This window comes from Megalobrama amblycephala, linkage group LG11 (assembly GCF_018812025.1).
Source record: "Megalobrama amblycephala isolate DHTTF-2021 linkage group LG11, ASM1881202v1, whole genome shotgun sequence".
In the NCBI taxonomy this organism is placed as follows: domain Eukaryota; kingdom Metazoa; phylum Chordata; class Actinopteri; order Cypriniformes; family Xenocyprididae; genus Megalobrama; species Megalobrama amblycephala.
Genome location: NC_063054.1, coordinates 31,290,751 through 31,317,752, shown reverse-complemented (window position 1 = coordinate 31,317,752; position 27,002 = coordinate 31,290,751). Strand labels below are relative to the sequence as shown.

At 35.5% G+C, this 27,002-nt stretch overlaps 2 protein-coding genes across 15 annotated transcripts in view; one reads left to right on the top strand and one right to left on the bottom strand.

The window, feature by feature from the left end:
- The window catches only part of nkain2 (sodium/potassium transporting ATPase interacting 2), a 164,520-nt gene extending 160,916 nt beyond the window's left edge, over window positions 1–3,604 (bottom strand). For both annotated transcript variants that reach the window (XR_007187119.1, XM_048207428.1), the window contains exons 1-2: window positions 3,457–3,604; window positions 1,859–1,927 (exon numbers count right to left, since the gene is read on the bottom strand). The gene's annotated coding sequence lies outside the window, so the exon portion shown is untranslated. The remainder of the gene's footprint in view (window positions 1–1,858; window positions 1,928–3,456) is intronic.
- trdn (triadin) overlaps window positions 1–27,002 on the top strand; it is a 67,249-nt gene that overhangs the window by 25,500 nt on the left and 14,747 nt on the right. For 8 of the 13 annotated variants that reach the window (XM_048207421.1, XM_048207419.1, XM_048207426.1 and 5 more), the window contains 11 exons: window positions 356–1,474; window positions 4,598–4,642; window positions 4,828–4,929; window positions 14,674–14,730; window positions 19,932–20,027; window positions 20,877–20,903; window positions 21,865–21,891; window positions 22,370–22,414; window positions 22,537–22,578; window positions 22,707–22,751; window positions 26,830–26,886. In XM_048207421.1, the coding sequence (XP_048063378.1) occupies window positions 356–1,474; window positions 4,598–4,642; window positions 4,828–4,929; window positions 14,674–14,730; window positions 19,932–20,027; window positions 20,877–20,903; window positions 21,865–21,891; window positions 22,370–22,414; window positions 22,537–22,578; window positions 22,707–22,751; window positions 26,830–26,886 (1,662 nt within the window). The remainder of the gene's footprint in view (window positions 1–355; window positions 1,475–4,597; window positions 4,643–4,827; window positions 4,930–14,673; window positions 14,731–19,931; window positions 20,028–20,876; window positions 20,904–21,864; window positions 21,892–22,369; window positions 22,415–22,536; window positions 22,579–22,706; window positions 22,752–26,829; window positions 26,887–27,002) is intronic. The other 5 variants (XM_048207415.1, XM_048207423.1, XM_048207422.1 and 2 more) reach the window with 5 other exon arrangements.

Here is a 27,002-nt window from a genome sequence, read left to right as displayed (position 1 = left end):
TTATACGTCACTATTGGGACTAAAGTTTTGCCAATTTGTTATTCTGCCAATATAACGTATCATTAAGAGGTCTCATCAATCTATGAGCAATGTGCAGAGCTCCTTTTTTTTTTTTTTTTTTAAAAGAGGCAAGGAACCTATTTGTTTGCATTTCTCTATTAGCATACTACTAAAGGGATGCTGTCATAGTAAAATACATTATATGCATCTTATGTCTGATTATATGTTATGCACTGGATTGTGTATGTCTAGCCAAATATTATTTTAAAAACTGACACATGTGAGGCTGCACTTTTGGTTTGGACCCCACACACTCTGTAGCTTCACTGACATTTCTGACAACCTAATGATATAGTTGCAGAGATACGGGCCAAGGAGATCTTAGCAGAGGAAGGGGAGTACGATGAGGAAGAGGAGGAGGAGGAGGAAGATGAGATGGTTGCTGATGAAGAAGAGGAGGAGGAGGAAGAAGAGGAGGAAGAAGAAGAAGATGAGGTGGAGATTGAGGAGGAGGAAGAAGAATCTGCTGAAGAAGAGGAAGATGAAGACGAGGAAGCAGCAGAGGAGGCTGTGGAGGAGGAGGAGGAAGAAGAGGAGGAAGAAGAAGATGAGGTGGAGGTTGAGGAGGAAGAAGAATCTGCTGAAGAAGAGGAAGAGGAAGATGAAGACGGGGAAGCAGTAGAGGAGGCTGTGGAGGAGGAGGAGGAGGAAGATGAAGAGGAGGAAGCAGCAGCAGGGGAGGCTGTGGAAGAGGAGGAGGGAAAAGAAGAGGAGGCTGATGAAAAGGAGAAAGAGGAAGCTGCTGAGGAGAAGGAAGAGGAAGATGAAGAGGAGGAAGCAGCAGCAGAGGAAGCTGTGAAGGAGGAGGAAGGAAAAAAAGAGGAGGTTGAGGAAAAGAAGAAAGAGGAAGCTGATGCTGAGGAGGAGGAAAAACATGAAGACGAGGCTACTGCTCCTGAAAAGGAAGCTGCTTCAATCCCTTCCAAACCTGATGAGGAGAAAGAAGCTGCAGAACTTGTCACTCCAAAAGAAGCTGAGGCAGCTGATGATGATGATGATGATGATGATGAGGAGGAGGAGGAGGAGGAGGACAAAACTGATGCAGATGAAAAGGCTCCTACTACACCACTAGATGATCAGGATGATGAATCAATCAAAGCAGAAGAGGAGGATGAAGATACCAAAGACACCAAAGATGATATAATATCTGATGCAGAAACCCTCCCACCTTTGTCCACAGAAGAGCATGATGATGATGTTGAAGTTGTAGCTGATGATTCCTCCTCTAAAGATGTCAAAGAAGCAGAAGAACCAGCCCTTACATCGGCTCCTACTACAGACGATGACCAAAAAGATGACCAAAGTGAGGAGAAAGATGATGACGATGACGTTCAAGAGGCTGATATCGCCATTGTGCTTGGTATTATAGCAGATGCTGGTGCTACAGTCACTGATGTTGAAGCTCAAGAACTTGGTGAGGAACCTATACTTAAAGTGGATGGTGATACAGAGATATTAACACCCGTAGAGGAGAGTGCTGCTAAAGCTGATGATGCAGTAGCTGATATAGCTGACTCACAAGATGGCTTAAGCGCTACTGATATCCCATCTGATGACCATGATGATAAGATAGCTAAAGAACTAGCTGATGATCAAGGTGAGGGTGTAGAAGACAGTTTTAAAGATGAGACTGACTCTGAAAAAGATATAACAAGTGAAGGTGAGGGTGTTACTGAGGAGCCTGAGCTAGCTGATGATGTTGCAGATAAGGAGGAGCAGGAGGAAGAGGGAAAAGAGGAGGGAGAGGAACAGATAAGTGGTGATGATGATGATGATGATGATATTATAGTAACAGCACCTGTAGTTAGTTCCGAACCAGGTGGAGAGGAGACAACAGTGGTGGCTGATGAAGATGATGGCTCTTCACCTGAGAAAGGTACCAAAATTATTTTAGTTATTGACTCCAAAAGGCTTGTTTGTTTTTCAAAAATGTGTTCAGGGCAAAATGACAGATAATCTTGCAGCCAGTGATTTTAGGGATGGGAACCGAGATTAAAAAAAAAAAAAAACAACTGAATAACGTGTTAGTCATTCGTACTTTCGGATGCAGTCGGAAAACCGTACTAAATTACTATGACAGAGTTTTCCTGAACTTTTTCATTGGCACTTCAGCATCGTTACTGAATCTACATTGCAAAACAAACATATATATATATATATATATATATATATATATATATATATATATATATATATATATAAAATCAGAGGTTGCGTTAGACTTGCGTTTCACCGTCATTTTGATGGACAGGATCGTAAAAGAATCCATCATAATCAATAATTACCCGTCATTTGAATTTATATATTTTAATAAGACATTTAATAGCTTCTGATTTCGTCCACATTTTCATTTTTATTCACGAACTTACAGGATAAGCAAATAGGCATAGGCTATGCATTTATTTATATTATGAAAATAAAGTTGATCAAAGAACTTGGGTAAAGTTGGTTTTATATTCGCACATTCGGACTTCTGATAAATTCAGACTTTCCAATAAATGTGCAATAAATTAATGTTTGCGAATTTTAAGCAGCGACATGATATTGACAACCAACGACTTTCAACTTACAACATTTTTCACAGTCGATCAAAATAGGCAAGTATTGTTTTAATGGCATATTTACTTGTGAATGTCCACTGAATGTCCAATGTAGTGTGATTAACAAGGCTATTGAATACGGATGTGCGAATGTGCGAATATAAAACCAACTTTACCGAAGTGATCAAAGACTAGCTGCGTCACTTTAGTTTTCATCTTGAACACTTGTCACGGATTGTGAGTGAATGCGATCATCATTTCCTCTTTACTACTGTACAGAACGAAATAAACATTAATGAAAATCAAAAAATATGTTGAAAGATACAGTAGCTTACCGAAATCTGTCTCACGTCAGTTCAATCAGTGTTGCAAACAATGTCACGTAACATTATACCTCAGAAAACCCATTCGTTGACCATAAACGTATAGTCAGTAAGAAAAATAACAAAACTTAATTATGTAAGTAAGCATAAGTAACTTTATTATTATAAAACTGACTTAAACTAGGGTGCTCGTCTGTTTTCATTTTATTCTGGAGACTGAACTCGCGCTCTGCTGCCACACTGGAGCGCGCTCACCACCTACTGGACAGGGGTGGGAATTACAGTTACAAGCTACATAATCTGTAAGAATAACGGACGGGCTGCAGATTTTTTTTTTTTTTTCAAAATTTTCGGTTAACGCGACCTCTTATATATATTTTATACATATATATAAAATGTCACACTACCGCCAGTGACACTCCACGACCGCGGTGGCGCGGTTGTCATGCCTACCGTCACAGCCCTAAGCATTAGCAACACATTATTAGCTGTTTGATAATGTAGTCAAGCACAAGGCTAATCATATTAATTACCGTTTACGTGTCCAACGTTGTAAAGAGTGATACCATTGTGCAGCGTTTACCTCAGTAAAGCTGACCGAGTGGATCTCTGAGCTCGTGCGAGTGAGTGGGGGCGGGGCTAATTAGCATATTCATAGATCTGCTTATTTTAAATGAAGCAAGGGAGTTTCATTCAAGCTATTTTAAGGCATGAATAAAAAAAAAAGTTTTAATGTGTCATTTTGGTGATCAAATATGAGTTTTAAGGAATAAAATTATTGACTTTAATTCTGAAAATTAAAAAAAATAAATAAATAAATAACTCAAATGTACTGCCTATAGGTTTGCTCAAATTTAGCCAAATACAAAAGTCATTCAGACATCACTTTGCTGCCACATAAAAATAGTTTAGTCTAAGTTTGCTACCATACATATCCAAATATGCTGGTAGGAAAGGACCCCATTTGAGTTAGTGATTGAAGTCTAATTCATGCTGGGTGGATCAAAGAACAGCAGCTGGCGTATTGCTGTTCAGCTGCCAGTGAAATGGGTAGAATCCATGAGAGACTGCTTTCATGTCAGCTGTCACCAAGCGGTTGTCTCGAAAGAGGTCATTCAAGGGCATCAAAGTTCTGGATGATCAAGAAAAATAGAAATAGGAAACAGATTAAGCTAAATGAAGGTCAGTATTGGTTGCTGTGGCTGGAATGAGTAAATAGTTAAGAATAGTGCTCATAGTCGTTGTCTTGGTATAGCAGCTATTAATTGGTAAGCTATTTTCTAAGATAATGTATACTGCTTATGCTTTTTACTAATGGTAGTTAAAATAGAGCAGCTTGACTTTACCCGGCTAACTTAATTTAGCTGATTTGCTAATTCACTCTGCGCAAAGCTAAACCACCTGTTCCAGCTCTTAACTCGCCACTGATGTCGCTAATGAATTTTGAAGGAGCAGTCTCAATACAATAATTGAAAGAAAAAAAAAGTTCTGTATGTAAATTAAATCTGATTATATCTCTTTGTAAAACACTAATGCAATCTACCCACCAACAAAGGGAAAATCTTAGCTGCACAAAAATGGCATAGAATAATAGGTCAAAGGAAAATAAATTGTTACCCATTAAGGCCTCTGTTGACTTTGTCATGTGTGTAACTCATCTATGTGATACTACAGCTTCTGAAGCCAAAGAGGATGTGGACATGCAAGAAACGGTTCAAGGTATAGTCTATTTTCAAAATGCTCAGTATGAAAAGCATTGTCATCTCACTAGTAAATGCTTAAAGTGGAAAAATCTGTTTTTATCACTAATTGAACTGAAGGCTGTAAATACTTGACAGATTCAAAACAAAATCACAAAGACTTCTTGTGATCTATCCGGCAAGATGTTTTCTTTTCTTTCAAAGGCATAACAACCCTGGAAGAAGAGGAAAAAGATGAAAAGGAAGAAAGCGCAGAGGAAGTGAAAATTGTAGAAAAAGCACCAGAACCAGAACCGGTCCCTAAAGGTAACAAACATGGCAACAGTTTGCTTGCATGAAGCATATAAAATGCACCAGAATCAAAATGAGAAAATTATGACAACACTAATAAGCTCCAAGGTTATTGACTGAGGAGGAGTGGTGTTCTACAAAATGCAGTGAAGGTCTGATGGTGGTGGATGAGGGAAGAAGAGGGCATGAGTGTGTGTGTGTGTGTGTGTGTGTGTGTGTGTGTGTGTGTGTGTGTGTGTGTGTGTGTGTGTGTGTGTGTGTGTGTGTGTGTGTGTGTGGCTGTAGATGTGAGGGTTGAGAAGACCCTTAGGACTCAAACTTTGATCTCCAAAGACTTCTTTATGGCTCATTTTTCCATCTACTCCACAACATTAGGATCAATAGGATGATGCTGGTGAGTGTCTAGTTGACTGGTGTTCTGCACTGCTCTGTGTTGTAAAAAGACAAATTGTGTACCTGAACTTACAAACAACCTATACATTTACATTTATTAATTTAGCAGATGCTTTAATCCAAAACACTTACAAATGAGGAATACAATAAGCAATTCATCTCAAACAGGCAATAAACACGTGAAGTGCTAATACAAAGTTTCATTCAGACATTGCACAGATTGAAGGGGTCTGACCTCTTTAATTAAACCTCGGATCCCTTTAAATATATATGAAACTGTTCTTTTAAAGAGACCATTTATTGTAATTTATATTTATTAATGTTTATGTATTATAATTTATTAAATAATGTTTCATTGTTTATTTAAAATACATATTTTTATTTATTTAAAGAATTATTTTGTTATTTATATATTATATTATGCACAGGTGTGTAAAAATGCCCTAAAATACTTTGACATCATTTTTTTGAAGTTTTTGAATAGTTATTGAAATATATTATAATAAATATATTATAATTTTTGATCATTATTTTTCATTATTTACTTAATATACAGTATATTTTAATTATTTATTTAAAATAATAAATTTGATAATTATATTATTATATAGGCCTATATATTAAATATAGTTTTAAATATATACTTTTATTATATAGGGCTAAACACTTTCCCTCAACAGTTTTGAACAGTTATATATATATATATATATATATATATATATATATATATATATATATATATATATATATATATATATATATATATATATATAAACATTATTTATTCAAAATAAATATAAATTATTAAAATAATTATTTGAATTATCATATATGCCTATATACCCTAAAATAATGAAATATATTATAATAACTATATTATAATTTTTATTCATTATTTTTTAATACATATTTTAATTATTTATTTAAAATAATTAATTTAATAATCATATTAATTATTACATAGGCCTATATACATTTAAATATAGTTTTAAATATATACTTTATTATATAGGCCTAAACATTTATACATATATATATGTTTATTTATTTAATAATTGTTTTAATTTCTTATTTAAAAGAAATTTAAATTATTAATTCAAAATAATTATTTTAATTATTATATATGCCTATATACGTGACATGGAAAGAATTATTCAGACTAATTTGTATTTTGTATTTTGTATTATTTTTTTAAAAACCCAATAAATATAATGCTCAAAAACTATATATATATATATATATATATATATATATATATATATATAGGCAGAATTTTTCAATTTCCCTCAAAAGTATTTCTGCATATGTGAGGTCCCCAAAAGGGACGGGGGGAAAAAAGGTGAGGTACCAGCGTCAGCTTCTAGGGGTACACCACGAAAATAATAAATAATGCACGAAAAGTATAGAAAGGTATAACCTCGGCCATGTTAAAATTAACATTAAATAAATGCACAAAGAGCACAAGGGCCTAATATGATTTTCTTCCAGCGAGATGTATTCCTCCCTTTCCAATTATTCCTGCTATTTGATTTATTGATATGGTGTTGAACTACAATTTTTCTGAATTCCTCCGGAGGGCAAAAGATCCTACTGGCTATCAGATTAAAATATGGAGAGGAGATTGGGGATAAAGCAATGTGTGTATTGCAAGATGGAAATCTAATCCCATGCTGAGACAGTGTATGGCACAGCAGTATCACAGACTTAGAGCTGAGATGAGTTCAGAAGACTGCGGTTTCTTCTGTCTGGGAACAGGAGAATGAGGTGTACTTGGATGTGCCTGCAGAGACAACAGTGGAACACAGCGAGACTGAGCCTACACATGGTGCACTGCACTATATGAAGTACTGATACTTATACTGAGAGTCTCAAATACATTTGGTAAAAGAGAAAATGTTGTCAAGAGCACCCAAGCTACCATGACTAAATAGTTGCTAAGGATCTCTGAGTGATAGCTAGGTCAGGCAGTAACTGTTGTTCTAAATTGTTTCAAGGGTGATGCTAGGTGGTTGCTGGTGGTGTAGCTAAGCAATTGCTAACCGTATCTATGTAATTAAACTTTTAGACAAGGTTTTGTCAACAATCAAAGTTTGTCTCGACCAGTGATGGGAATAACGGCGTTATAAATAACGCGCGTTACTAACGCCGTTACTTTTTTCAGTAACAAGTAATCAAACTAATTACTTTTTCTCCCGTTACAACGCCGTTAGCGTTACTGACAAAAAAAATGCCACGTTACTATAATTGAGCTCACTGAAGCGGTTTTCATCCGAGTAAGCTCTCTCTCAGCCATAGGACCTGCAAAGTTTTTTTCTCTGGTGTGTGCTGCGGTTAGTCATAAACAAATATAATTTTAAACTGATAATAATGTATGATGCGCTGTGTGTGTGTCTGTCAGAGCATGCGCGCAAAGCGGGAGCTCAAACCAGAATACCCTTTTTGATGCTTGATCGAAAATATGTGAAATTAGTTTTTTTCTAGTCGACTAGTAGTTGTTCATTTAAGCTATTAGTTGACTAATCACATTTATATTAATTTCATTTCTTAAATACTGGAGAGAATAAACCATAATAAGGAGCGTTTACATAATATAGGCTATATAGCACTCAAGGGCACGCATAATTGCCATACAGAACCGGCAAATGATTATGAGTGTGACAAAAACAGCAAGGAGACATTTTAATTGTTTATTAATAAAGTAATGTTTTCTGAATCAGTGTCGGCTGAAAAGATGAAGTTGACATTGCTGATTCTCATTGCTGATCATCTGCTCATATGGACGCGCCTAGAGAGATAACGCACATTTCATTCGGATTAGGCTATATAATCAGAGTAGCCTCTTTCTTTTCGTGTTTAATTACTTCATTTTCGTTAAAGTAGATATTTCAAGCATTCTATAGATATATTTCTCATGTCTGCGAGGCAAGCAGCCTCTGAGTTTCGGTTCATTTAGCCTATAAGACGCGGTCCAGTTCACGCGCCAGTGATCGCGCCCGCGCCTCCATGTCATGATTTTATTGTCTGCTATATTTGCTTGTTATATATTAAATCCAAGCAATTGGTTGATGAAACATTAATTAAAATTAAGATACAATTTTTACAAAACGAAATTCACTTTAAAGAGAGGCTTTCTATAAAACAAAACTTAATGAAGTGTTTAAAATCATGTCTGACCCACTCCATGTCTCCCGATATATTTGCGCATCTTATGATGCATCTTACTCACGCTGTTCACGTTTCATAATTGAATAAATGGATTTAAAACATAACATAGGACTATTTAAACATAAATATGAAACTACGTTTTCTTTAATGGCTACCAACACAGTACAGAGAAATTTCATGTCGTGAGCAAGAGCGGATCATAAGTCAGGAGTCGCAACAAGAATAATTTATTCTTAGACTTATATGTAATATTGGGGGTATTCAATTTATTTGGCATATTTTTATTTTTTATTTATTTATTTATTTTTTAAGTAACGCAATAGTTACTTTCCCTGGTAATTAGTTACTTTTATAATGATGTAACTCAGTTACTAACTCCGTTACTGTTTGTGAGAAGTAACTAGTAACTATAACTAATTACTTTTTTAAAGTAACGTGCCCAACACTGGTCTCGACCAACTTTACTTTTCTAGTTAAATCAATTCAGGGTCAGTTTTTCACCAACAGTGATTTTGCAGCAACATATTGATTTGTATTCAATCTCCTGCTGTTTGAGCAATGAACATTTTAAAAATGTATGTCTAGTTTGTGGGCATTTATGTACTCTGAATTTAATATGGCTCATGCATATCTTATGTTGACTGCTGCTTTTATGAAGTGAAATGAAATAATTTCTTTGTGATTCAGCCTTGACTTCAGTCCACAGCACGACTCCCTAAATATGCCTGTGGGCTGTCCGGGAAGGAAACATTCCTTCTCTATTTTCTCGCTTTTATTATTATTTTACTGGTGCTTGGTGAATGTGATTTCGCCAAGTAGAACATATTCCTCGATCAACATCCTTGTTGATCCTGGAGCAACATTCTAATCAACCAATCAGGTTTGAAGTATGGGTTTACAGTGGATGTCAAGTTTAGGCTTACAACAGGGGTGAGGGGCTTCTACACCATTCTTTCTTACGTATTATTTCCCTCTGATTTTAGGGAAAAACTGTGGGTAGGGTTAGGTTTAGTGGTAAGGATGAAAATGATATCATAATTTACTCACCCTCAAGCCATCCTAGGTGTATATGACTTTCTTCTTTCAGCCAAACACAATTCGAGTTATATTAAAAACTATTCTGGCTCTTCCAAGCTATATAATGGGTGTGAATAGTAACTGAGATTCTGAAGCCCAAAAAGCACATTCATCCATCATAAAAGTACTCCATACAGCTTCAGTAGGTTAATAAAGGCCTGAAGCAAAGCAATGCATTTTTGTAAGAAAAATATCCATATTTATAACTTAGACTCTAATCACTAGCTTCCGGTAACGTCCATCCGCGTGTTCATGAGAGAGTTGAGTTCCAGCGTATGGCGTAGGATGTAGTAGTAGCGTAAGCTTAGGTAAGAGTTTACACTTCTCGCGGTTCAAACAAATACGGCTGGGCAACAAACTCAAGCTCCTCCGACATTTCTCTTTAAAAATTCTCGTTTTAGACTTCTAATTCATGAACGGTGTTTTGTTTTGCTCTATCCTCTGTGCTTTTGCGTTCGTCAGTACATCATGCGTCAGGTCAAAGTTCGCTCTTATGGATATTTTTCTTACAAAAATCCATCGCTTCACTTCAGAAAGCCTTTATTAAAGGTGCAATGTGTAAGAATTTTGCAGTAAATATCCAAAAGCCAACAGGCCAGTGTTATACATTTTGTTGCAATTTTAACCAAGGCTCCGAGACGTGTGAGGAGTCACCTGTCAATTGCGTCATTACCCTCGGTTTTCGGTTTTATTTTGTAGAAACCATAGAAACACCAAAGACGCTTTAATATTTAGATGTTTTAATAGGCAAGGGAACAACTGTTTTGATATATTGATAGACAGAAAACTAATTATTGTTATATAGCTCAACACGTTTAGTCTTGTTTAAAGGTGCCCTAGAACGTTCTTTCACAAGATGTAATATAAGTCTAAGGTGTCCCCTGAATGTGTCTGTGAAGTTTCAGCTCAAAATACCCCATAGATTTTTTTAAATTAATTTTTTTAACTGCCTATTTTGAGGCATCATTAACTATGCGCCGATTCAGGCTGCGGCCCCTTTAAATCTCGCACTCCCTGCCCTCCTCAAATGGATTTTTACAAAATGTTCGTCATGCATGCTGCATGCATGCTTCGGATCATGTGAGTATAGTATTTATTTGGATGTTTACATTTGATTCTGAACGAGTTTGATAGTGCTCCATGGCTAAAGCTAACATTACACACTGTTGGAGAGATTTATAAAGAATGAAGTTGTGTTTATGCATCATACAGACTGCAAGTGTTTAAAAATGAAAACAGCAACAGCTCTTGTCTCCGTGAATACAGTAAGAAACAATGGTAACTTTAATCACATTTAACAGTACATTAGCAACATGCTAATGAAACATTTAGAAAGACAGTTTACAAATATCACTAAAAATATCATGTAATCATGGATCATGTCAGTTATTATTGCTCCATCTGCCATTTTTCACTATTGTGCTTGCTTGCTTACCTAGTCTGATGATTCAGCTGTGCACAGATCCAGACGTTAATACTGGCTGCCCTTGTCTAATGCCTTGAACATGGAATGGCATATGCAAATATTGGGGTCATACATATTAATGATCCCGACTGTTATGTAATTCGCCTGTTTTCCGGAGGTCTTTTAAACAAATGAGATTTACATAAGAAGGAGGAAGCAATGGAGTTTGAAACCCAATGTATGTCTTTTCCATGTAGTGAACTCTTGTTATTCAACTATGCCAAGGTAAATTCAATTTTTGATTCTAGGGCAACTTTAAATCTAATTTTCTTGATTTTTTTGTGAGTATCATGCTTTACCATGCCTCAGAGAAAAACACTATTTCGAAAAGTAGCTAGCATAACATAATCAGATGCAGCTTTACTTTTATTAACAGTAATACAGCATTTTCTCCATAATACAATACGTTTTAAAATTAAAGGATTAGTTCACTTTTAAATAAACTTTTGCTGATAATTTACTCACCCCCATGTCATCCAAGATGTCCATGTCTTTCTTTCTTCAGTCGAAAAGAAATTAAGGTTTTTGATGTAAACATTCTAGGATTTTTCTCCATATCATTCATTTCAATGGGCACCAAACGGTTGAAGGTCCAAATGGCAGCTTCAGTGCAGCTTCAAAGGGCTTTAAACGACACCAGACGATACCAGACGATGAATAAGGGTCTTATCTAGCGAAACGATAGGTCATTTTAAAAAAAAATTAAAAAGTTTAAGTTTTATAAGCACAAATGCTGGCTTTGCTCTTTTCTCAGATGCACGTTCGTGACGTCACGTAATACGCAATTACGTTGAAAAGGTCATGGTTGACGTAGGCGTAGCAACCTCAGTTTCATTCGCTCAGGATTGTGTATAGGAAATCTCTGAAAAGTTACAAATTTCTGTCCTGACAAAAATTTTCTTTTAGGCTTTCTAATATTAAAACACCCAGGACGTTTGCCCTTATTGTTTCCATGGCGACGCGTGCGCGTCACGAGCGCTGAACGTAGCCACAATAACACTGTATGAGAGATGGATCACTATTATTTTGTTTTTCCCTTTTTATTTAAAATATTCGCAAACTTGCTTACATGTCTTCAACTATATGATATTCCGATTCTCAAATATGTGTGAGTGAGTGTGTTTTGTCGTTTAAAAACCTTTATAAATGATCTTTATCTTGATCTATAATGCGAGATGGGCGCCGCCATCTTAGTTTGCACTGCAGTTCACAGAGTTCTGTCAGTCTGGTTTACAGCAGGTGAATACATCAGTTTCTCCTGAAATATATGCAAGTGGCTGGTGAACTGGAAGAATAAGAGAGTAAACTTTAGTTACTTAGACCCATTATGTGTGTCTGATATGAATAAATGTCGGCAAATTATATTTGAATTCACTGTTTATTGATGCTTCCACTGACGTCTGACATCAGTGTGTATTTTATAAACTCCAAATGTATTGTTTAATGGTGCTTATTAAATGTCTGAAACCTTAAAAGAAACATTATGTTGCTGAAAACACTGCATAGCTGTGATGACAAGAGAGCGCGCGTCCGTCTCGCAGCCAGAGCGCGAAAGCACAGTTTGAATCTAGCAGTTATGTGACGTCGCTGAACATTCTAAATCCCATATGTGGAACCGTACGCCCAGAGGCACAGAAATAAACATCCCATATGTGGGAACATACCGCTCAAAGTGTTAAACAATAAACTGACACAAAGACATTTGAATATGTGTATACGATCCTCCTTCCGCACATTTGTAATGTAAACACTGACTCGATACTTCCGCCTACGTCAACCGTGACCTTTTCAACGTAATTGCGTATTACGTGACGTCACGAACGCGCATCGGAGAAAAGAGCAAGGCCAGCATTTGTGCTTATAAAACTTAAACTTTTTAAAAAAAAATTTAAAATGACCAATCGTTTCGCTAGATAAGACCCTTATTCATCGTCTGGTATCGTCTGGTGTCGTTTAAAGCCCTTTGAAGCTGCACTGAAACTGCCATTTGGACCTTCAACCGTTTGGTGCCCATTGAAATGAATGATATGGAGAAAAATCCTAGAATGTTTACATCAAAAACCTTCATTTCTTTTCGACTGAAGAAAGAAAGACATGGACATCTTGGATGACATAGGGGTGAGTAAATTATCAGCAAAAGTTTATTTAAAAGTGGAGTAATCCTTTAATTGCATGCCATTTATCAACATAAGCCATCCAGCATTCCATATGATGTTCTAAAATCGATATATCTTACTGCAGTGTGTAACAGTGTCTCACAGCAGCCGCCGAGGAACGCACAGAGTAACGTTATAACATAATTTTCATCAAACTCAAATGTATCTAATATGATAAACAGAGCTGTGTTACCTCATACTCATGACGCGGTGGCGCCGGCGACTGTGTCATAATGAAAGTTCCGCTGCTTGCTGCGTGTTGCGCAATCGCTCCTGCGGCCTCGGTCAGCTCCCACAACACTTGATCCCGCTCTGCTTCATACTACAGTAATGTTAATAATCGCATCCATGAACATGATTTCTTCCCGAGTCCTATCCCAATTCTTTTCCACCAGCCGTTGAGGTGAAGACCACATTTCCCAAGATTTCACGCTCAAACTTGCCGTCATCAAGCTACGCCTTTGTTTTGAATAGGCCTTTAGCGACCTCTAGCGGACAGAAACCTTACATAGTGCACCTTTAACACCCTGGAGCTGTATATTTTTCAATATAACTCCAACTGTGTTTGACTGAAAGAAGAAAGTCATATACACCTTGGATGGTTTGAGGGTGAGTAAATTATGGGATAATTTTCATTTTTGGGTGAACTAACCCTTTGAATGATAGAACTGTTACTATACTCCACTTGTTGAAGGTGGTAGAAAAAGCATTTTCAGATATGCTTTCATTAAATTTCCACAACTACATCCCTGATCACCTCTCTTAGGTGTTGGCATAAAGTACCAAATTTTATTTTATTTCGTTTTAAATTATATTTTGTTTTTAATTATATTTTAAAAAGTGTATTATTCAGTAATTTAATGGCAGCGATATGATCTGATTGTAAGATATTCATGTTGCACTGTGTGTGCTTGCTTTGCCCCCATTATAGAGAATTATTTGGGAGTCTTTTTCATGTCCAAATATATCACAGCGTTTTGTTCTGCTGATCTGTTTTATTGACAAGTTTAACTCAAACAGATTTGACTTGTTTTTGACTTTACTACTTAATGTACTTTAGTTCTTTAAAATGTTGTGCTCCAAAGAAAATTACAGCAATAACATCACCCCATTCCATTTACTGCAGACAGGAGGCCAGAAAAATGAGAATCTCGGCCCTGCCTGCAGGCAAGCAGCAGATACTCTGTCATTCCTCTATCAAGAACATCATTAGATATGTTTCACACAACAGAATAAATCCCTGCTGAGAGAAAGAAGCCTGCTGGTAGGGGAGAGAGAACTAAAATGTGGGACTTGAAGAGATCCATTTTGACCCATGGGGTTGAACAGTCTCCACAGAAAGCACAAACAAAGTACAAAAAAGATCTGAACATCAAAGTTTGCATTGTGTGTATATGTGTGTGTGTGTAAGCAAGTACATGTCTGTGTCTTTTGTCTTTCTATTTTCTTTCTGGGCTGTAAGACTCACCTTTTGTGTTTTGTTTGTTTTATTTCTTAAAACAGCCGAGGAAGTGAAGGAAAAAGAAGCAGAGAAACCTGTGGCAGAGACTGAAAAAGAAGGTCGGTACACAGTTGCAATATAAGTGCTGCTATTTTCTTTAATGGAGAAACAATGTATATATATATATATATATATATATATATATATATATATATATATATATATATATATATAGGCCTATATATATATATATATCAGGGCTCGACATTAACGCTTGTGTATTTTTTGAAGGGGCAAGTGAAAGAGAAATTTACTTGCCTGACCGGACTGATTAAAATGTCAATAACAAAATAACTAATCACCAAAACGCGAGAATGACTGTGATTTTGTTACATTTAGTGTAAAAGAAACTCTCAGTTAATTAACATACTGCGGAAAAAAATTAAAATGTGGAGTTTTTATATTTATAACACGTGATACATTTAAGAAACATCACACGACTAAGAGTCCGGTGTTACGAGATTTTCGGTTTCTGAGATTTTTGGTTTCAGAAGGCGGAGCATATGTGAATATTAATGAGTTTCCCAGACATGCGCGATTGCACGTGCAACTGAGAATTTTAGTTCACATTGTATCTCAAGACATTAGTGGATTATTCCATAAAGGTAATTATATTCTCAGCGTCGCGGCTGACTTATGCCTAAACTACAGTTGTTTACTTATAGGTAACAGTTTATAATGTTTTCATTAGTATGCACGATTTGTGCATTGGTCTGTAACAATGACAGATACTTCGTGTAACAACCTTCAGCTATCGTCTATAAGTTCAGCTGTAACAACTGAAATAAACCTGTAAATGTTTATATCTATTCTGGTATTGTTCTTAAATTGTTGTTCATTTTGATATGATGTAGGCCTATTGCTCTTCAAAAGGATAAACAAAATTCTTTATGTTTAAGCTCACCAAGGTTGCATTTATTTGATCAAAAATAGGCAAAACGTTAATATTGCAATTTGTTTTCCATTTTAATATATTTCAAATAGCTGTTTATTCCTGTTCCTCCAGTCTTCAGTGTCACGTGATCCTTCAGAAATCATTCTGATATGCTGCTTTCAGAGACATCCTTAGCTAATATTATCAGTGCTGAAAACAAGGAAACCATGATACAGTGCCTGTTGATTTACAGAACAGCAAGTTTGAAAAACAGTATTGACATATTTTGTAACATTAGAAATGTCTTTTTTTCCTTTTTAAAAATCTATTTAATTAATCCTTGTTGAATAAACTTCATCCTTGTGAAATTCATTTCTTAAAAAACTACAGTGATTCCAGACATTCAAATAGTATTTTGATGCAAATGCATTTGTGCAAATTATTTGGGGGCCACTGTCTGTAAAAAGATAACGTTTTGTTGTTATAAAAATAGTTTTAAGTAAATAAAAAAGTCATTAAAATTCAAAGAGTGGTAAAAATGTCAAAATCTTTGACTAAAAATGTAATTTTTTGATCTGAGAATAGCTTTCTTATGTGTCATAATATATTAAGGGACTGCTACAGTAGCTAAAGTTTGTTGTTGGCAAGTCCATGGCCATCTTTTTGTACAAAAACAAAATGTCATTAAATGTCTCACATAATATCATATGTTCACTCCATCACACATTATACAAAGCATCTATTAATAAAAAGCAAATCAAGGCCATATTGCCATCTTTATTCCAGGATTTGTGATATATGTTTTGACATAGTTTAAAAATAATTTCTTTCAAAATTTCAATTTCAAAATTTCATGTGCCCCTAATTAAAACCCCATGAAGAACATGCATGTTTATGAACATTAATGACCAGTGAATTCAGGTTGACTGGGACACTTTTGGCCATTGATATGACTGGGAAAAAGTTTCCCGATCAACCTTAACACATGTCAAATAATGAATGTTTGTGTATCAAAATAAATTGTCCATTTATATCACTGATCATCACTGTATATGGTACACAAGTCACACGTGGTCAAAACAACGCATGGCAGAGAATAACAAAAGGTTGCAAAAATCTTTATTAGGCCACTGATTTTAGACATTATTTCTTTCATTTCCAGAGGGATGACCTAATTTTAAATCTTCATAAGGTGAGGTAACAGAAGAACATAGCAATACATCATTGAAATGGCAGCTGCATATTTTTTTTAACAATATGTTATTTATTTATTTTCCCATTTATTTGTTATATGAAATCAGTATAATCTACTTCAACTCATTCAGGTGTTCTGGGATGCTTTGTTTAATTGTGTAATTGAAAAATTAAACCTTGTGGTGTCAGTGTATCTTTCTTTAATATATATAAACGGAAACCATGAAAAGACAATATAGTTTCAGCAATATTTTCAGAATATGTCACCAACCGGAAAACCAGAGAATGTTAGTCTGAACACGTAAGCACATGTATAATCACACCAGTAGTCTGTAGGTTACAAAAAATATGTCCAAACACATTTATGGGATCAGCTGTTACATCGCAAGGTAGTCTATGGAAGAGCACAACTAGCTGAACTTATAGACGATAGCTGAAGGTTGTTACATGAAGTATCTGTCATTGTTACAGACCAATGCACAAATCGTGCATACTAATGAAAACATTATAAACTGTTACCTAAGTCAGCCGCGACGCTGAGAATATTACCTTTATGGGATAATCCACTAAATGTGAACTAAAATTCTCAGTTGCACGTGCAATCGCGCATGTCTGGGAAACTCATTAATATTCATGTATGCTCCGCCTCCTGAAACCGAAAATCTCGTAACACCGGTCTTCCTGAATACCATCCCGATTGAAAATGAGACATTTCAGACAACAGTTCAATAAACAAGAACTTAATATTAAGTAACTTACATTTTAGATGCAATATTGACTGCTTGTGTTCACCTTCAGCAGCAGAAATAGTTCAAAACAAATATCACAGAAGCATATAGTCTATTTCACATCTACACTCCGTGTTTTTGATTCAGCGTTTTGAACGAATCGGTTGAGTCAAAGATTCACTGACCTGTTCATAAACAACTGCCGACTGAACAAATCGTTAGGATTGAATGACTCAGTGGCTGCGTCCGAAAAGGGGAAAATGCTGCATTCTGAGGACACATTTTAAGGTAGGAAGGCATCAAGGCACGTCCGAAATTAAATGTTAGCTTCACTTCCTGTTTCCTGAGATACCTTCATCTGAACGATTTTTGAAGGCAGCATAGATGTATCCTTAGCTGCCTTTAATATCCCACAATCCTGTGCTTTTCATTCTGTGACAGTTGAGCTAGAAAAATAAAGATGGCGTCCGAAAGTTGCGTTTACTGGCCAGTTTGTGAGTAAATGTAAATTTTTGACCAACATTTTCCACTTTTCATGTCATTTCTAGCGAGAAATTACTACTCTAGTAATTAAATATTTATTTAGTTCTCACCAAAGCTCGCGCTATATTGCTGTAGATCATTAAACTTTTATGCTGCCTCAGAAGTCTGTCCGAAATCCGTTTCATGAGGTGCCTTCATGCACAAACGCTGCCTAAGTCATTGTTTTATAAGGCAGCGAGGCAGCAAGTCAGCTACCTAGGTTTTCGGACGCAGCTAATGACTCACTTATTAAGACGGTCACTTGCTGCCACCTAATGGCAGTTTAGTCTTTAAAAATTAAATTATTTAATTTGATTGGTAAAATTCTAATTGAATTTAATGATAAAATTTAAGAGTTTAAAATGAATCATACATTTAATTAGATTAAGGAAAAAATGCCCTCAGGGAAAATATCACAAATATGCATATTTTAATATGTCTAATCTGCAAAATTCTGAAAGAATTATATTTATAAATTATATTGACATTTTTTCCAAAAAAATCACATTTTTTCCAAAATGACAGATTTACTTTTTACCACGTGACAAGGGCCCTGTGTATATATACATATATATATATATATATATATATATATATATATATATATATATATATATATATATATATATATAAAACACCACCAAATGCAAGTAAAAATTGGCATTGCCAAGTATATGAAACAGTGTCAATCGGCAGTTGGCCGGTAACATTTTTATGAAATTTTATACAATGTTGTGAGAATGTAAACAAACATGAATGATTTTTTTTTTTTTTTTTTATTGTATTATTATTTAGTCAAATAAACTCATTTGCTGAACTCTTTTTTACCTCCAGCTTGTTTGCACAGAAAATAATGACAGTGACTTTAAATACACATGGAGCAGCACTATACCAGCACAGATAGTGCCTAGTTACACTATATGAAGTTTTAATGGCAAATCAAAGTCATATGGATATGGATATGACTTTCAATGCCCCTGCTGATCTTAATCAGTTAAGAGCAAATGCATTTTATTAGCTAATAAACTTCTGCACCAAAGGTCAGTGAGAAAACAAAGGAAGAAAGAATGCATGCTGTTTTAATAACACAGATCATGTACTCGGCTGCAGGGTTGACTGATATCAAAAATGGCATTTGCATTTTAGGTTAAAGACATTTTGAATGACACCTCCCTGTAATTCCCCGCGAGCATGTAAGCAACACAATCAAAACCGGCTTTTTGAATTTCAATATAATTATTATTCAAAGAGACCTTCTTGGAATTCTTGCAGCTGCTAAAAACATTTCCCTGCTCCTCAGCCAGTATCCTCATACATGCCTTTATTGTTAATCTCCGTTTGTTGGCGGGGTTGTCAACCTGTTTTTATTTTTAGCTGGCTTCCTTCTTGTTGTAATAATCCAATCTCTTTACTGATGAGGTGGCATTTAATCAAAAAATGTCACATTAATTCTGACAAATTTATGCAATCCAAACTTATAATGAAGGTGTCATATTTGTATCCTGTGATTTACTACCACCACTTTAAAAATTAATTTTAGTAATAACATTTTGATTTATGGACATAAAATCTGGCATTGGCCTCTGATGGCATAAGCATATTATGGGTTTTTAAGATAATGACATCAATATATTAAGCTGTAGAAGACATTTATCTCTTTGTTTAGCTGCCAATGTGATCTTTATCATGCTGTGTTGATTTAAACAAGGCTAATCTAATACATCTCTCATTAGACTGTCTTTTTTTAACAGTTTCTCAATTTTTTTCATTTTCATGTTTAATGGATTTTTTTGCGATTGATTTGGTTATGTCATTGACAAGTCTGCCTGTGCTAGCTAAAAAAAAACCACATAACGTCACAGCTGATGTTCCAAAGACGGAAATGAAATGAATCACTGTAGTCTATAATGACACTCACTATTTTGCATTTGTTTGTATCCAGACAAACAAAAAGAGCCCTCTACCTGTCCTTGTATGCATTCAGAAATACATAAAGAGTCTCAAAAAGCCCAAGACACTAAACCAAAGGAAGAAAAAGGTATTTGGTATTGACTTGCAAGGTCAATATCATGCATGTTGTTTTAAAACAATTAAAAAAAAAAAAAGCCTGGGCATATTTTCAATTTTATGCATAACAGAGCCATTCTATAACAAATCACACTGGCCATGTCTAAAGCATAGATCTAGTCCAACACATGCCAGTATCTTTGTGGATTCTGTTCTAACAAATACTGCGAGCTTTTCATGCAAAAACGACTGACCAAGAGGTATTTTGTATTTTGCACATGGTATTCTAAAATAATCATTGATTGGTGAATGATGTGTACCTAAGAGCGTATTTGCATCAGTAGGCGGTGGGCGTACTGTGAATTTATGAAGATAACATATGCACGCACATGTACACAGGAAAAATCATTGTAAATGATGCATATAAGCTAAAAATATGCATGACATGGACCATTGTTCATTTCTGTATCAGCAGATACAGAAAATCATATTTGAATTGATTTATTAACTATATAGATTAGATGTATTTGCTCTTACTGACCCTTACTGTAAACTCATATCATACTGCTTTCTACTAAATACTATTTATTTTACAATACAATTTAATTGTACTCACAGGATGGTGCAGTAAATAACAGGCTGTGCTCCAAGATTACATTTTGTAATAACCATGTCTGAAATTTCTAGACCACATTTTGGGCACTAATATGCAAATGGTTTGTATTGTTGTATAAGCTCTCTGTATGTGAAAGACACTTCTCTTATATTATGTAGTAAGCAGACAAATGTGTTCACTCAGAGTCGCCATCTAGTGGAATAACAAATTAAAGATCTACATTACTTGTAACTCATTGTTCTGTTTCTCCTTTTTTTCCTCCAGCTGAACCTGAAAAAGTGAAGAAAAGAGGTACTTTTATTCCAGAAAAGGCTTTGAAAGCAGCTATTATAACTGCTTGTAATACATTTACTGATCACAGCAAGAAGTTAATAATACTTTTAAAGTATGTTATCTTTGAGTAGCCAGGATTATGATTGGCCTTGATAGTATAGCTTTAAATAAAATACATTAGAATAAAACAGCAACTTAAAGTAGAATTAATTAGCTTTTAACAACAGTTATATAGACATAAATGAATATCAGATACTGTAACTTGTATTGTAGATACAGTATGGTCTGTTAGTTTATCTATTTTTGCTCATCTAAGTTTTCAAAGCATTTAAATTATTGAAAACGTGTGATCTCCTTTATAAGACTTAGATTTGTTACCTGAATTCAAACTGAATGAATAAAATAAACTTAAAATCTTTAAGTTGTGTTTACTCTAAACCAACACTAAAATATAAGTGAATTTAACTCAATGTATACAGAACTCATACTCATGGTTTTAAAACTTAAATGTTTTACGGCAGACGGTTTCCTCAAATGGTTTTGAGTTACTGTAACTTATCAGCTTTTACAGTGGTAATCTATTTTAAAGGACATCACTGAGAATCTTATATCAGTAAAATAGCTATATTTTTTCTCACTTCCAACAGCTTTGACAAACACAATAGTGCCCCCTGGTGCATATCTGTTCATCTATATTTTTTTTAATCAAAACCCTAACACTTCAGGATTCTTGACAGAGTATTTAGCTCTAGTGATCATTTCTAGAGGAGTATAATATATTGCAATATTAAACATGGCTACTGATCAATCTGGTAAATCCTTTTTTTTTTTCTTTTTTTTTTTACAAGAACAATGTTTAGGACAGTATGAGTGATTTAGACATCATGAAGTGACTTGTTGCTGCACACAGTTTTAAACTCTCTCTCTCTAAACAAAGCAGTCTGGCCTGATTCATGTCTGACTGTTTTTCATTTCACAGCTAAAAGAGTCAGCCTTGAGCACAGAAGTATGTGATGAATTGTTTTGTTTGAGTTTGATTTCTACAGCAAACTGCTTGCTTTAGCAGAACAGCTCAACAAGCTTGTGCAAAACTAGTAGTTAGACTAATATATTGATTAAACATATTTATGTATGCTTGAAAAGATCAATTTGTTCTGTTATGTTAGCAAAATGGTTAAAAGAGCTGATCAATAAGGCAATAAAATATTAAAAAGCCGAGCCAACAGCATTATGGAACATTTCGATCTTTCATGTTAAAATGTATTTATTCATAAAATTCAAATTCAATACATTACCATTTAAATATCATTTATGGTGCTTTTGAAGCAATGTTACAGCAAACATTGTAAAGACATTGTGAAATAAGGAAAGTTTGAAAATTAATTTTAAGCTGAGCAAATTTGTGGCAACACATTTGGAGATACAGATATGTGTTTTGATCTGGAAGCTAATTTTTTGTTGTTTAATGTGTTTTTCCTTACCAGAAGATGAGACCAAGAGAAAGGAGCCCTTGCTTAAACAGAGAAAAGGTGCAGTACATGAGCTCTCATATAATAAAAGAGCACACCTATATTCAATATAGACGTGGGATTTGTTTGTGGAAGAATATTGCAGTTTTTATTTCACCTCCTCACTAATATTTGCTCATCAGAAAAAGAGGCTCCAAGAACAAGACTAGAGAAAGCAAAGAAAGGTACACAACGAGCACAACGTGTTCCTGCTGTTTTATCATCATGCACTGAAAGATAGTTTCAGATGATTTGTTATAATAGCCATGAATATTTCAGACTTGATGTAATATTTTTTTTCTCTGTTCCACAGCTCCAAAAGCAAAGGCAGTGGCTGCCAACATACTCAAAAAGAGAAGTAAGCATGTGATCTGATCATACTTATTTAAAGTGATTGTTCATCTTTAAATAAAAGGTCTGTCATTTTATAGTCACCCTTATGTTGTGTGACAAAATCTTTTGCTGTCAAGCCCCAAAAATGACAAAAAAAGCACCATGTGGTCCATATAACGTGTGAGCTATATTCCAAGTCTTTTGAAAATTTAAATACTTACATATTCAAATCACACAAATGAGATATACATTTGAGAAGAAGATTTTGAGTTAAAAACAACTTGATTTAAGAACAAATGCATAAATGCTTTAAAGGGTTAGTTCACCTAAAAATGAAAATTCTATCATTTACTCATCCTCATGCCGTTCCACACCCGTAAGACCTTCGTTAATCTTCGGAACACAAATTAAGATATTTTAGTTGAAATCCGATGGCTCCGTGAGGTCTTCATAAGGAGCAATGACATTTCCTCTCTCAAGATCCATAAAGGTACTAAAAACATATTTAAATCAGTTCATGTGAGTACAGTGGTTCAATATTAATATTATAAAGCGACAAGAATATTTTTGGAGTGCCAAAAAAACAAAATAACGACTTATGTAGTGATGACAGATTTCAAAACAATGCTTCAGGAAGATTCGGAGCACAATGAATCAGTGTATCGAATCTGCTGTTCGGAGCGCCAAAGTCACGTGATTTCAGCCGTTGGCAGTTTGACACGCGATCTGAATCATGATTCGATACACTGGTTCATTTATGCTCCGATGCTTCATGAAGCAGTGTTTTGAAATCGGCCATCACTATATAAGTCGTTATTTTGTTTTTTTGGCACTCCAAAAATATTCCCGTCTCTTTATAATATTAATATTGAACCACTCTACTCACATGAACCGATTTAAATATGTTTTTAGTACCTTTATGGATCTTGAGAGAGGAAGTGTCATTGCTCCCTATGTAGGCCTCACGGAGCCATCGGATTTCAACTAAAATATCTTAATTTGTGTTCCGAAGATGAACGAAGGTCTTACAGGTGTGGAACGGCATGAGGGTAAGTAATAAATGACAGAATTTTCATTTTTGGGTGAACTAACCCTTTAAGTCATTTTCTGGAGATTGACATGCCATAGGGCCTGTTACACCAGCTGTGCGCAAATTATAACCTATTTTTGACGTAAAGGGGCACTTATGCTGCCTTCACATGCTGTCAGAAATTTCCTACATTTCACTTCTGAAGTCGAGATTACAAGCTTATCGCATAAAAGTGCTTGTTGTCAGAAAAACAGGAATCGTGGAGGACACAAAGTTTATTCTTGCCTATTTATTGGGAAAATCCAATTTAAGCCAAAGTGACATTTAGCATTCCATTAATTGACAACCATTTAAACATTCACCATGCTATCTGTCTAGTCAGCTTGCTGGAATTTCGGTCAAATACAGACTATTTTTACTCTGTATAAAACATACAATATACGCTTCAAATGACTTTTCATATATGTAAATATGCATTAGCTGATGTGAAAAAAAAACTAATAAAGAATACCAGTCACAGCAGCAAGTGTTCTCCTCTCCACCATGTTTAAAGGGGAAATATCATGAAAATCTGACTTTTTCCGTGTTTAAGTGCTATAATCGGGTCCCTGGTGCATCTACCAACCCAGTAAACATGAAAAAGGACAACCCAGTAACTTTGTTTTGGCAAGCCTTTCTCTGCAAGCATGTGAAAAAAGGAGCCGCTCAGATTTCGCTTCCCTAGTGACGTAGGAAGGGGATCTTATTATATTACCGCCCCTTAATCTGCACGTTTCCACCGACGGCTCTGTCTTTTTTTTTTTCCGCAAGCGAAAACAGTGTACCAGTTTTAACGCCATGGCAAAAGTTTGAGCTAAGCATGCTAACTGTTCTGTCGTTGGCTGCACAGATGAGCACAGAACACTATTTAGAGTCTCCTTAGCTTGGATAGCCTGCAAGCTGACCCTGGCAAGCTCGATTGCTAAAAAAAGAGGTGTTTCTGTCTAGCAGTCATAAACGTTAGCCTGGTGTGCATGGCTCTGTTTGGCGAACAAGTACGCTATGTATAGTGAGCGTCCATACGGTTTTTGCACAAAAGATTAACATGACGGCACATGCTAGTCGATGAGTTGAATCAACTTCACAGCAACTACGTAAATTTATCCACTAACCATTCAGAAACGTCTAGTTGCATTCTAAAAGTTGTTACTTCTTCCTGAGTCTCTCCATCAGTGTCGACTCCGGTTTGAACGATGTAAGGCTGAACTCCTGACAATCGTCATTTTCGCTGCGTGAGATTCTCCAGCTTTGTTGTTGTTGAGCAACCAAAGCGAGAGCTGTTAAAGCTCCGCCCTCTTTTGGAAAGCAGGCCGGGAGCAGCAGCTCATTTGCATTTAAAGGGACACACACAAAAACACCATAATAGGGGCAAATCTGACAAGCTATAATAAATGATCTGTGGGGTATTTTGAGCTGAAACTTCACAGACACATTCTGGGGACACCAGAGACTTATATACTGCATCTTGTGAAAAGGGGCATAATAGGTCCCTTTTAAAGTTTATTGCCCGCCCAACTCAGGAACTTGGGTATCAAAATTATCCCAGAGCTTCCCAGTGGTAAATGCGACTTGAGCTGATGACCACGTCCAATTTTTACCTAGGGGACTTATATTTCCGATAACTCTGATAGCATGTGAATGCACTACTTAATCCCCCAGTTTCACCACAAGGCTTAGTCTCACGCACACCGTAATGTTTTTTTCCAAGGCACATTTATAAAAGCTACTAAAATGTCCTAATAGAACTAAGGCCTAATCCTGGCTTAATCTAAGCCCTGTCTGTGAAACCAGGCCAATATTTTTTGCATTGCACCATTAAACTTAGTTGAAACGCAACTCTCTCGTAAATATTTACAGAAGCCTCCAACCAGGAGTAATGGTTGAAATAAAATAGTGACTGATTTACATCAATAAGCTCTTGTTTTACCTGACAGACTTTGAATCCTTTAGACATATATGATAATGTTGACATTTACACTCGTTTAGAGAGAACATTATCTGAATAAATTACTTTGTTAGCAGTTCTTCAAATCAAACCCATCCTACATAGTGCATCAGTCTGTGTTGTGCATGCCAAATAAAATCAGTCATAATAAATAAATGTCATTTCTTATGTTATCAGTATTTATTTGTTGATCCTTATTCATTTCAAATACAGTGTCTGAATGTTAAAATATAAGACCTATTGTGTTATTCACGATAAAATGTTATTCATGGAAAGTTATTTTTACCATTAGTTACCTGAGGCAACATTTAGAATGAAGGATAAACTGAAATTCACTGCATTTCAACACAACTTCTGCTCACATATTTGAAGGCTCCTATTGGGATATTGAGGGTAAATGTCATATTTTGCGACTCTGCTGGTGCATTCACACCCTGTCGTAATTCCCGTAATTACGAAATTTCAACTTAAACAGTGTTCACGTCCTCTTAGAGCATGTAATTACAACTTTTAAGCTGGGAATTTACTGAGAGCTCCAACTTGTACCACATGACCGCTGTACCACCTGACCAGAATGAATCTGTAGTGGCCAGTCAGACGGTACAGCGAGCATGTGGTTCAAATCAAACCTCTCAGAAAAGTCTGAGTTTACAAGTTGTAATTGGCAGTTTTACAAGGAAATGAACCCTATTTACATGTCGGAATCTCATAATTATGGTAATTACGACACCTTTACGGAGAGCTTACGACCTAGCTACGTTCTATAGTGTAGTCGAATAAAGTACAGAGTTAGTTACAAATAGCTATAAACCTCTAATGTGGACTTTACATTCCAATTTAGGTACCAACTTACAAATGGTTGGTACAACCCTACCAGGTCACCATTTATTTTCATTGTATGGAAAAGAGCAGCATGAACATCCTGCTTAACATCTTCTTTTGTGTTCTACAAAAGAAAGACAATCATGCAGGTTTTGAACAACATGAGGATGAGTAAATGACAGATTTTTCATCTTTTAAGTTGATGGCAAATGTTAAAATTCCATTTGATCCAAAGATATGACAGCATGCTTTCCTTTCTAATAACAGGATCTAGAGCCTCAAGAGACGTGGAAGTGTCAGCTGCTCCAGCTCCGATAGAGGAGCGTGAGTGCAACTCATTGTGACTTTTTAATATTACATTGTGTTACATTCACGTAATGCAAAAAGACAGCAGCAATAACATGAAATCTATAGTCAATCTGTTGTAACTCTCTGTTATG